At 41.1% G+C, this 11,450-nt stretch overlaps 1 protein-coding gene and 1 long non-coding RNA gene across 2 annotated transcripts in view; one reads left to right on the top strand and one right to left on the bottom strand.

Moving 5' to 3' along the window:
* Positions 1 to 11,450, top strand: part of LOC125747753 (uncharacterized) — a 31,847-nt gene that overhangs the window by 11,275 nt on the left and 9,122 nt on the right. The window lies entirely within an intron of this gene.
* LOC125747725 (MORC family CW-type zinc finger protein 3-like) overlaps positions 1,064 to 11,450 on the bottom strand; it is a 29,892-nt gene continuing 19,505 nt past the window's right edge. The window contains exons 4-18 of the mRNA XM_049023182.1: positions 7,025 to 7,249; positions 6,681 to 6,818; positions 6,449 to 6,581; positions 6,084 to 6,212; positions 5,691 to 5,810; positions 5,453 to 5,550; positions 5,202 to 5,297; positions 4,910 to 5,038; positions 4,571 to 4,645; positions 3,153 to 3,195; positions 2,910 to 3,030; positions 2,379 to 2,445; positions 2,047 to 2,293; positions 1,569 to 1,729; positions 1,064 to 1,351 (exon numbers count right to left, since the gene is read on the bottom strand). Of these exons, the coding sequence (XP_048879139.1) occupies positions 1,210 to 1,351; positions 1,569 to 1,729; positions 2,047 to 2,293; positions 2,379 to 2,445; positions 2,910 to 3,030; positions 3,153 to 3,195; positions 4,571 to 4,645; positions 4,910 to 5,038; positions 5,202 to 5,297; positions 5,453 to 5,550; positions 5,691 to 5,810; positions 6,084 to 6,212; positions 6,449 to 6,581; positions 6,681 to 6,818; positions 7,025 to 7,249 (1,924 nt within the window). The 3' untranslated portion in view covers positions 1,064 to 1,209. The remainder of the gene's footprint in view (positions 1,352 to 1,568; positions 1,730 to 2,046; positions 2,294 to 2,378; positions 2,446 to 2,909; positions 3,031 to 3,152; positions 3,196 to 4,570; positions 4,646 to 4,909; positions 5,039 to 5,201; positions 5,298 to 5,452; positions 5,551 to 5,690; positions 5,811 to 6,083; positions 6,213 to 6,448; positions 6,582 to 6,680; positions 6,819 to 7,024; positions 7,250 to 11,450) is intronic.

Here is an 11,450-nt window from a genome sequence, read left to right as displayed (position 1 = left end):
GACCTCCCGCGACCCAGTAGGATAAGCAGTTTGGAAGATGGATGGATGGAATCTAGTTTAAGTCTTGCAAATAATGACCCTGCAAGATCCTCAGTCTTTCCAAAATCATAGTCTGTGAAAAAAAACTGTGACTAATGGCACATTGACTTTGGATGTTGGAGTGTTAGACTTTAGTCTTCAATAAGTCTTTTCAGAATATTTTCAAGATCTTCTAATGTAAGTGTTACGGCATGTCATGGGCGGGAAAAGAAGGTGACGATCCACTTAGACAACAGAGGAGTTTATTGAGGAAACTAAACACACCAGCTAAACTACAAAACTAAAAGACTATGTGGGGTCAAAGGCAAACAGAGGAAACAAGAGCTACCTACAAAACCACCAAAAGAAAGTAACACGGGGAAAAGAAGGACACAGTGAGTATAACTAGAAAATCAAACCCAACAGCAACAAGAACACAGTAACTTCAACACAATGGTCCCAGGACAAAGGCAGCCACTTAAAAACACAATAAAGGGCAATAAAGGGCAGGAGTGAATTATCAAGGTAATTAACCAATGAGCACAGTACAGAGAAACAGGTGGAGAAACTTTAACAATTAAACACGGACTCTAGGGAACTTTTACAAATACCAAAACAAGGATGATAAACTAGACCTAAAAACAGTAGGAATATTGACACACAACTGAGGACTAATGCTAGGAAGCAGAAAGAAGTTAAAATGGACAAAAACAGAATAAACTTAAGCAAGTAAACAAAACTAAAACATTAGAAAAATAGAAAAACCAATAAACAGGTGATGCTGGCCTTGAACCCATGAATGAAGGGTTACACTCTTGGTGCCACACACTCAACCCACTGAGATATGGGGTGACTCAGGGAAGAAGGCGAACATTAAAAGCTGCAAAATCAGTAAATCCAACAGTGTGGAGATCTGTTAATATGCTGGATGCTATTCTGTAGGTAATTTGAAAATAAACTTTTTTCAGATAGGAATAGATATAACAGTTGTGTGTTTTACCCTGAGAAACAGAAAGAATATGCCGTAAGTAATATATATATATATATATATATATATATATATATATATATATATATATATATATATATATATGCATGTAGCACATATCTTTCCATTGCAAATTATTTCCAGAATAAAAATTGGACAAAGTCAGAATTGACCTGCATGGGCCACCCAGAATGGAGACCAAGTCAGACCTCAGTGACCTCATTCAAGACCTGGTCCAGTATCTTATCCATGTCATCACTGTCAAAATTAATCTCTTCCAAGTCTAACGTAGGGACAAAGGTGACCAGGAGACGGCCGATGCGTTGCCGGAGGTTCCTCAGCTTTCTGGGGATTGCAGGGTGATGATAACAGTTATGTACAGTCAGGGGTAAATAACAACCAAAGCAAACTCACTTTCTAAAGAAGCTACTGAAATTCAACAGCTTCCCATGTAACGTGGAACCATTATAGAAAATCTATGTAAAATGTAAAATACCGAGCTTTTACATTATTAGCAAAAAATCAGCCCCATCTGGCCAAATGTAACTGAATATGTTTCTACCTGCAGGTATCTTCTTGTGAGGAGATGTTCACGTCGTTCTGGGCCTCTTCTCCAGGGCTGGGCATCCCTGTCCCTCCACTTGTTCTCAGCTGCTCCAGTTCTCTGTTCAGCTGTTCACACTGATAGGACAGGTTACTGTTCTCAATCACCATGTCCTCCAACTGTATAAAGAACAAAGTGTCTGTTTGAGTGTCTGTGTAGCTGTGCTGGGGTAAATTAAGGCACATCTCTCCCCAACTGAATGAATGAACTGGTTATATCCTTTTGGAAAAGACCAGTGATCTGACTGCCTTGGCTATATGCAGAAAACATGCAGTATATTTCAATGACTTGGAAACTGTATCCATTACAATGAACGACACCTGTGTCCTGTATTCTTAGACATGCTTTCCCTATTCTGGAGCATCTCGTGCTCTATCTCCTGCAGGTTCTCACACTCGCGTTTCATCTCCTCTAGTTCCTGCTGGAGCTGGTTCACCTGCTCCTTGTATGTGTCCAGTAGCCCATCTGGCTGCTGGACCTCCAGCACTGGGCTTTGAAGGCCATCTCCTGCCCTCCTATTTTCACATGTTTCCTCAGTCCCGGTCTCTCCCCAGGTCTCCTCCTGCTTGATGCTCATTTGAGTGGCGACTGAAATCATATGAGGGACAGAAGGTGCTGCCAATTCCGTGTTCTCTGTGTCAATGGACGAGACCCCAACAGCGTGTGGAGGCACCTGCTTCACCCTTTCAGGAGGAACACAAAGGACACACAATGAGTAAGACAATGAGACAAATCTGGCAGTCAGATGAATATAACTGTGCACAGCACCTTTCCGGAGATGTGGACACATGGTCTTCGCAGTCCATCATCATGGTATCATTGGGCACGTTGTGACCTGTTAAAGTATTAATGGTACTGAGAGCTTCCAAAGTGCATTTAATGGGTGTTTAATGTGCTCCATCATATATGGGTGTTTCATAGATCTGTAGCATGTACATTTGTACATTTATGTAGGTCGTAATCATTTATGCATTATTTCACATACTCTCACCCCAAGCAGGTCATCATTTCCTTTTAACAAAACTTTTAATTTTATTCATACACTTTTACTTACTTTACTTACATGAATTATTCATTAGTCATAATATGCTTCCATCAAAGTGATTAATACAGCTTATAGTTTAAATACACTGTGACATTTAAAGAAACAGTTACACTTAAATACTCAGGGCTGAACTACAGAACTAGGACAGTTTTGGGACTCCCCCCTCCCAGTATACCAGTTCCTTAAGCACCCACTGCATGTTCCTGTGTCCCCCTGTATAATGCACCATGTGCACTGCAGCTACACAGCCTGACCTGAGCAGCTGGGATGGGTGAAGCTCTCAGATGAGAGGCCAGCGGGAGGGTCCTCTGCAGGTCTCCACCACTCACTGTCTGACAATGGTGTGGCTGGAAGGGGTAATGCTGGTGCTGACATCTGGGGGGGGCAAACTGCAGTCTTATACCTCGACAGAATCTTTATCACAAAAAATGGTTTGCTGTGGTTTAGTCACACAAGTGTTTGCTTTCTTAATGTAAAGTCTTGTCTTTAACATTCACCTGTTGTTGGTCCTTTTTCTCCTGCATCTTTATCATTCTCTTGCTACAGTAAAAAATAAATCAATTAAAACACCAATAGTCAGATTCCCCTGACAGACATCTTAATCCCAATTCATACTTCGCTTTTCCATGTGCAGTTGTACAGAGTCCCTAAAAGGACAGTGCTGTGTTCCCTTGCAAATGGTTTTGCATTCCGTCACGATCCCACCTTGTGACCTGCGTTGCTGTTGTACTCACAGATCCAACAGTAATGCATCACCTGATAGAATTTTACATGAATTTGGTCTAAGATACACGGATATAGTGTAAATGCTAAATTCCCATGGATGTGACATTACTGATGTTTTGTGAGGGAATGCAAAAAGAACTGATAGCTAATGCAAAACCTTCTATAATGCAGACGTATGGTGAAATGATTGAAATAATCACAATCATTATATGCAGTAAAGAACAGAACAAATATCTATCACCATAAAATATTTCACCACAAACTCAAATGACAGGCTTCTCTCCTATTTGACTTCTCAACTGAACATGAAATAGAATATAAATAAAACAATATAAATAACAAACATAAAACGTTTTTAATGTTTTCTTCACCGGTGCAGTGGATTTAAGTACAGAGCTATGATGGTGCTGCAGATGGCTTTGGATAGTAGTAGCATTAGCCGCTGTGTACGGCATGATTTTCCTAAAATGCTTACACATGGTTCGTGTTTTGTCTGTCACCCTTTCGCCGTATATACCCAAAATGCTGCCACATGAAAGATTTCAAAGTGTCTTGGGCATCTACTATGGTAATTTTGTCAGACGCCGACAAGCTTACAGCAGCTGATTTGCAGCGCCTTGGGGGGATCGCTTTCCACTCCGCCGAGAAATCTTGTCATGTTGTAATATCTTGAGATCTCGTTATACCCCTAATACAAACCATCTAAATAATGCCCCTGCATGTACGAAATTACTGTTGTATGCACTGGGAGCAAGACTTTTAATATAAATATAATATAGTATGCACTTACAGTAACAAACATTTATCACTAATATGCACATATTGTATGATTTAATGTGATCCAAATTTTCAGCGTTGTTTTTACGTTCTGCGCCATCTGGGATTGACGGACAATTGGTGAATAACTGAAACTGTGAGTGAATCAAGTGTGTGTATGTGAAGGGGCTACTGTATATAACTCATCATTGAAGGAGCAGAAAGATATATTCCGGTGCAAAAATTTGTGCTAAGAAAATCCAAGGCTAGTGGAATATCATTGCTGCTTGCATGTGTCGGCATAAACGGACGAACGTCGTATGTACAAGAGTCCATGTGCATGACCAGGTGCCAACTGTAACTGCACATGACAAAGTCAAGTATCAACTAGTCCTGAGAAGTATTAGTGGATGTAAGATGATAGGACTCTTACTGTCTCTTGTAAGGTTTTGGGTCACACTGCTGCTCGTTTTCTGAATCCTCAAGCTCCTCCGCTGCTTCACAGCTCCTGCAACAGCTCAGACTTTACAAAACAGATCTGCTCCCTCTTCTGATGCTACCTCTATCAGTCAGTTAATACCCACACAGATTAATGTAAACTGGCACTCATCAACATAAAGCTGCACCTTCCTGCCGATCGAGCCTTTCATACTGATGGAGGATCAGAGGAGTGATGGCTGGGGTCCCACATAGAAATGGTTAAGTCTTCTGAAGCCCAAGGACCAGTTCTCCCCATTCTGTTACTGGTTACAGTATGAACCACAGACATCACCTGTACTGGGGATCTGGATTCATGTGGCAGAACCACTCGTCAGGGAGCAATTTAGAGTTGATACCATCTGGGAGCCTTCTCCACTTCAGACAGTCATCACACTGCACCCAGTTCTGATCAGGAGCCTTCCTGTACTCAAACAGCAAAAAGGAAAACAGAACTTATTTCTCCAGGGTGTGTCTGCGTGCACACAGTGGCATCGCTCAGTTTTTCTCAGAGCTGGTTCAGACTCCACGGCCAAATTCCCCAGAATACACAGCTCTTAAAACAAACACACCATTTGAGTACTTACACAGTATCTTCTGTTGGTACTGAGCAGTCCTTATGCTTGTACTGGATTTCATCCCAGTACTCCTCCAGCTTCACTGCCAGGTTAGCCATAGTTCTCCTGGACAAATATCACAAATTTTTCAAATCTCTGCCAAATGTCTCTTAGGTCAAAATGGAATAGGACCTATTTACTGTCTGAGGCTGTGGTAAGTTCAGTAACTAACAAGAAAACTGGTATGGATATTACACCGTTATTCTGAAGTTCAGCACTACCTGTATTCATCAGTATCGTCAAAGTCCTGCTTGTTGTGTGTGGGCTGCAGATAGTTGCACTCGATAACACCGATTACTCCGACACCACGGATAGCACTCTGTATGAATCATAATGTAGAATTTAGGTGTCTAATTTGTTGTTGGCAATTACACAAGAAGTATGACCAACAGAACAGCAATGCTACATGTTTGAAACCCCCCATCAACACAAAAAATGCAAGAAGGTTTACAGGCTCACCTTGCGCTGGCAGCCCACCCTCTCAAATGCCTTGATTAGACGGTTTTTATGGTACATCATCATGCCGTAATGATCCTTGCTTTTAATGTTGTATCCAAAGGTGATTGGGATGCGTTCCTTCTGGGATTTGTTTAGGAAAGTCAGTCAAAATTTACAGGCAAGAGAAGTTCCCCCCTTCAATGGGCACTAGCTCTTCACGTAACACCATGTCACACACGGTGTGAAACGGAAACTGACAGGCAGGTAATCAGACTAAAGCTGTTGAAGCACCTAAATATGGTTCTGTTACCTAAATTTCAGATTTCAACCAACCGTCTATCCAACCATTCATCCATCCATCTTCTAACCATTTATTCTGCTCATTCTCGAGAGTAAAAGTACGTAAAAGGATACAAGGAAGACAGGTTTATATTGGCCTTTGTGGGTTAATGCCAGACTCTTGGAGATGAGCTCCATCTTCACCTTCTGACCTCTGATGATGATCTGCATGCGAGGCTTTAAGTACAAGATGCTACAGTACGCCTATTCCACATACAGGAAGGAAAATTAGAGACCCCCAAAGCTGCACTTATTGTGTGCAAAATAAAATATAGAGAAAATAACAAAAAATAGTTTTTCACTTTTTGCATCTGCCTTTCATTTTGGACAGTCTGTATGACCCAGTACATATCCTATGTTCCTTCCTCCAGTCCTGGCAGATATTTACACTCTCCTCACCCTGCCAGAGATTGTGTTGGTTCCCCATCTGAAATACTCACACGCAGCGAGTAGATGATCTCCGGTACTGACTGTGTGACTTTTTGGTTCTTGTGGGTCTCACACACATCTACCGGGATCCGGATGTCATACCTGTCCATGCTGAGATCAAACTCCGTCTCTCCATTCGCACCTCTGGCAGGACCGAAATACACTTAAGACCCCTAGAGCATATGCACATAGAGCACAGAGCACATCTGTAAAGGCTCAGGTCTCCACAAACGTATGCGTCACCTGCGCAGGTTCCAGATGATGATGCGTGTGCCGGTAGGGCTGATGGAGGTAATGGCCCTCAGCTCAGTGAGGAGCTCCTCCGCTGTGTTGAAGGGGGAGTGTTTGAGAATGTCTTGCAGACTGGCTGCATCCTCAACTCTGAGTGAGGCCTGTGGTTAAGGACCAAGGGTTTTTTTTCAGAATTTACTAAGTGCTGTTTAATTTTGCTGGGTAATTATACTCAAGGGAATAACCACTACTGGATCACAATGTTCCTACAGCCTGTCCTAGAGCACAGGAGATACAAAATGCCAGTCCGGGTCTCAGATTAGCAGTTTGGCATTTTTGTCTGTAAGAAAGGATACGGGCTCTGCCCATCGTGTCCGATGGTGACGATGGGGACCACCATATGCTTGGCCTGGATGTTCTCCAGGTAGCTCTGGGACAGCAGCCCCACACTCATAGTGTCCCTTATCTTGGAGAAGACAATGGCATCCTTCCCCAGACGTATAGAACCGGACTTGAAGCCATTTCCATACACGCTCACTGGGACGTGGCCTCTGACAGCTTGCTTATCGCTGAACCCGAAACTGGGGAGAAGAGAAATTTACCATGAAATGCCACAAAAACCTGAAAGAAAACAGCTATAATACTCAATGCTGGGTTACGAGAGCAATGACATTTCTGTGGTCATGTGATTCCATCTTATTACTCAATTGTATCATTCACTGTTGAACAGATGATTTAGTGCTGCTGGAGAAACAGGATCAGAACTGAAACTCTACAGAAAACGTGTGTCAGAAAGCCGGTGCCACACAAAGCTATAAACCAGGTGTGGGCAATCTTATCCGCAAAGGGCCGGTGTCTATGCGGGTTTTTGGGGTAACCTTTAAGTTAGCTGTTCACACCCAGGTGTGAGGACTCTTCAGCCAATCAGTCCTCTAATTAGTTATCTAATTGGGGAGTTGTAATGAAAACCTGCACACACAGCGGCCCTTTCTGGGTAAGCTTGGCCACCCCTGGTATAAGGGACTATGATATCTAACATAGCAGAGAAACAAAATAGTGGATGACTGTTCTGATTGGTCTTTACAGAATTCAGGGTTTACAAAAAGTTAGGCTCTAGATCTTCCCTGCTTTCCTCAGGTGCAAGCAGACTGCACGGTACGACTTCACAATAAGGCTGCCTTTTGGCACTTATAAACGGTAGTAACTCCATCCATCCATCACCGTAACCACTTAATCATAACCGGGGTCACCAGAGCCTATCCCAGGAACTAGGGGTGCAGCTGCGAACCACAACACCACAAGGCACAGAAAGACAACTTAGTCTTGCCAATCAACCTGCCCTGTATACTTTGGAAGGAAACTAGAGCCCCTGGCAAAAACAGGGAGAGCACGTCAAATCCACACAGAAAGGATGCTGGATTGAACCTTGGACCTTCTGGTTCTGAGGCAGTAGTGCCAACCACTGCACCACCATGCTCCCCGAGAAAAAAACTCTAATAAAAAAAACGAACTTTTTTTACAAGTTTATAATTGTATATTACTGATATACAAAGTGTTACAACATAATTACTAACCTGATTATAAACCATTCATAAACCCTTTATAAGGGCAGTCTTATTGTAAATCTGTATGAATCTAACCCAAATAAAGCCATTAATTTCCAGCCATAATCACCTCTAAAACTGGTAACTCATGAATTGTCACGCTCGGCGTCTGCGGGTGAGGCGCACGGACGGGGCGAGCGGGCAGGAAGCACGCGAGCAGGCAGAATCAGGGCAAACGGGGATTTATTAAAGGAACGAGGACTGGGGAACATGGCACGCCGACTAACATCAATGACAGACACGGGTTAGTACAAATCAGGAACTTAAATACATGAAACAAGGCAGCAGGAAACAAGACACGACTGGGCACGATCAGGAAATCACACGTGGGTAATTAGGGGGCGTGGCACACACGAGGAGCGGACGGAGCGGGCGTCACATGAATAATATATAATAATAATTTCCAGGAAACAACTGGCCCTGTTTACTCAATTGCACTTTGGATAAAAACATCTGCTAAGTCAAAGCATGTAAATCTTTGACTTGACAGCGACAATAAAAATACCTCTGAATATGTTTACATAAGATACCCTGAATGACCAAACGACAGTCACCCAGAATTTTTTACTTTCAAGTTCCTTAGAAAAATGACTGGGATATATTCTCCACCAGCATCTTTTTCCTAGCTGAATACATATATTTAACTGGTTTAATTCTTGGACAGTTACCTGCTTGCAGGAAAAACAGAATATTCAGCTTATAAAGTATGTCTGTCCCAACCTCTAGCTTCAAGATTAAGGATCAAATACTTAGTCGAAGCGGTTTCCTTTCTATTGGCCTAGTTCACCTTTCACTTCACCAGTACACTGACACTGTTGATTAAGTGAACAATGTCTGAGAGTTATAGCTCTTCTCTGCACTGTAAAAAAAGACAATTTTTTCAGAATTTTAAACTCTTTTATATCAGTCAGTTTGACTGCAATTCACGTTTTTTTCCTGTTATGTTAAATGACAGAAAAATTTTATTAAAACTACATTGCATAAACGTATATTTACGTAAAGTTATTTGTAAAATAACAGAGAAATCCAGTCAGTGAAACTGGACAATTTCTTTTCTGTATTTTTACAGAAATTAGACTTATGGTTACATGCTTTATCTGTAAAATTTAAATGTTTTTACTGTACCAACATGTGCTGTTGTTTCATTAAAGCGCAACAGCACTTTTTTGTGAATTTTCTTTCATTAACTTTAATTTTGCATTCAATGTATATAAAATCTACATTGGATAACCGTTCTAAAACCTGTTGCACATTTCATTCTTAAACATATATCCACCACAATTGTGCTGTGTTGTTGTATATATATTAAATGGTTTGTGTAGAGTTAAGGTTACAGACATTTCAAAAAATAATTAAAAATTAGATAATATGGGGAATGTACGAGTCACCGAATTGGTATTTAGTGTCATTATATTATTAAATAATTACTCATCGAATGCTTAATTCCGAGTCGGCAAATAGATAAAAGTAGATTATCATAGCTCAGTTTATAGCATGTTTATCTTAACATGAACAATCAGTAGCGTTTATATTAGACTTAAAGAGATTAATAACTTCTACATTCACAAAAGGTCTATACTGTGATGGACCGGATGCTTCCGGTCGCAACTAGTTTCAAACTTGTGCGCATACGCAGAGATCATCTGAGAATTGATACAAGAAAGCGCTACGAAGTCGGAGAAGGACTAAGACACATATTAAGGTATGTATATTTAGACCTTTTAAAATATATGCTTTGTTTGATGGTGTTGCCACCAGGCGCATTTCGCGTATGCACCGATTGCAAACGAACAGACCGTTGGAAGTCATAGAAGTTTTAGATTTGAATGGATTAGATAATTCGCCAAATAATAAAAGCACAGCTAAACTCACAGGTCAGATAAGGACCGGGGAAAACTGGTCAGTGTAAGATATAGTTTATTCCTTAGTATTAACGGTTGGTTGCGTTGTTTTATTTTGCAGATAGATAATATTATATTAAGACTATTGGAGACATAGCTAATGTTAAACATGTTATAATTAGCTAACGTGAAATACTAGCATATCATTTGTAATATTAACATAAATATCTAACATTATGTAAATATTTTTAAGAAAGTGTCTACCATTACCCGGTTACGAAATATATATTCATAGTTGCTAATTATGCATTACAAAATGGTGATTTCTGCATTTGGTTTCTGATTTCGATTTTTTTTTCCCCCTCAGATACTCAGATTCCATCAGATACCATATTGGCCATCTTGTCTGAAGTAAGTTCAATGTAATGAGCAACTGTTCCTTCAACATTTTGAGATGTCAAGTTTGCAGCATTCAAGTGCCATTTTTGTGACAGTGCATTTACATCCTTAAAAAGATACGTAAATCACCAAACTAACACAGAAAGGGGCTTCAAGGTGGAGAAAGGAGCAAAAGGACAAGCTGTGAATTCAAATGTTCTGTCTCTTATTTCAAAAATAGCTGACTTTGAGTGGAGGGAGTAGCATAAGTTGCCCTCACACTGCGATCTCTGAACATTGTAAATAACAAAAGTTATTATACTTCTTTTGTTCTGCACAAGACTTTTGCCAGTTTATGTAAGCATGTTTCTGTGCTTGGTGTTTTTGAGCTTGTTTATGTGAGCATTTTTATGTGAGTACTTTATTTAAATGTTAAAATGTGTTAACACATTTCAAGACAGTTAATGTCAGTTTTTGAAAGTTGTTAATAAACCGGACGTAACTGAATATATGTGTAATCATGTACACAAGAAGAATTTTCCTATCTTTTAAAAACTTTATGCTGTCATTATATATGTAAAAACCTACTTAATTTGTCCGTATATCCATCCATCCATCCATTTTCCAAACCGCTTATCCTACTGGGTCGCGGGGGGTCCGGAGCCCATCCCGGAAGCAATGGGCACGAGGCAGGGAACAACCTAGGATGGGGGGCCAGCCCATCGTAGGGCGCACTCACACACACCATTCACTCACACATGCACACCTGCGGGCAATGTAGTAACTCCGATTAGCCTCGGCATGTTTTTGGACTGTGGGGGGAAACCGGAGTACCTGGAGGAAACCATATGACGACATGAGGAGAACATGCAAACTCCACACACATGTAACCCAGGCAGAGACTCGATCCCGGGACACAGAGGTGTGAGGCAACAGTGCTAACCACTGCACCACCATGC

Source organism: Brienomyrus brachyistius, chromosome 1 (genome assembly GCF_023856365.1).
Source record: "Brienomyrus brachyistius isolate T26 chromosome 1, BBRACH_0.4, whole genome shotgun sequence".
Lineage (NCBI taxonomy): Eukaryota > Metazoa > Chordata > Actinopteri > Osteoglossiformes > Mormyridae > Brienomyrus > Brienomyrus brachyistius.
This window is presented reverse-complemented; position numbering and strand designations above follow the sequence as displayed.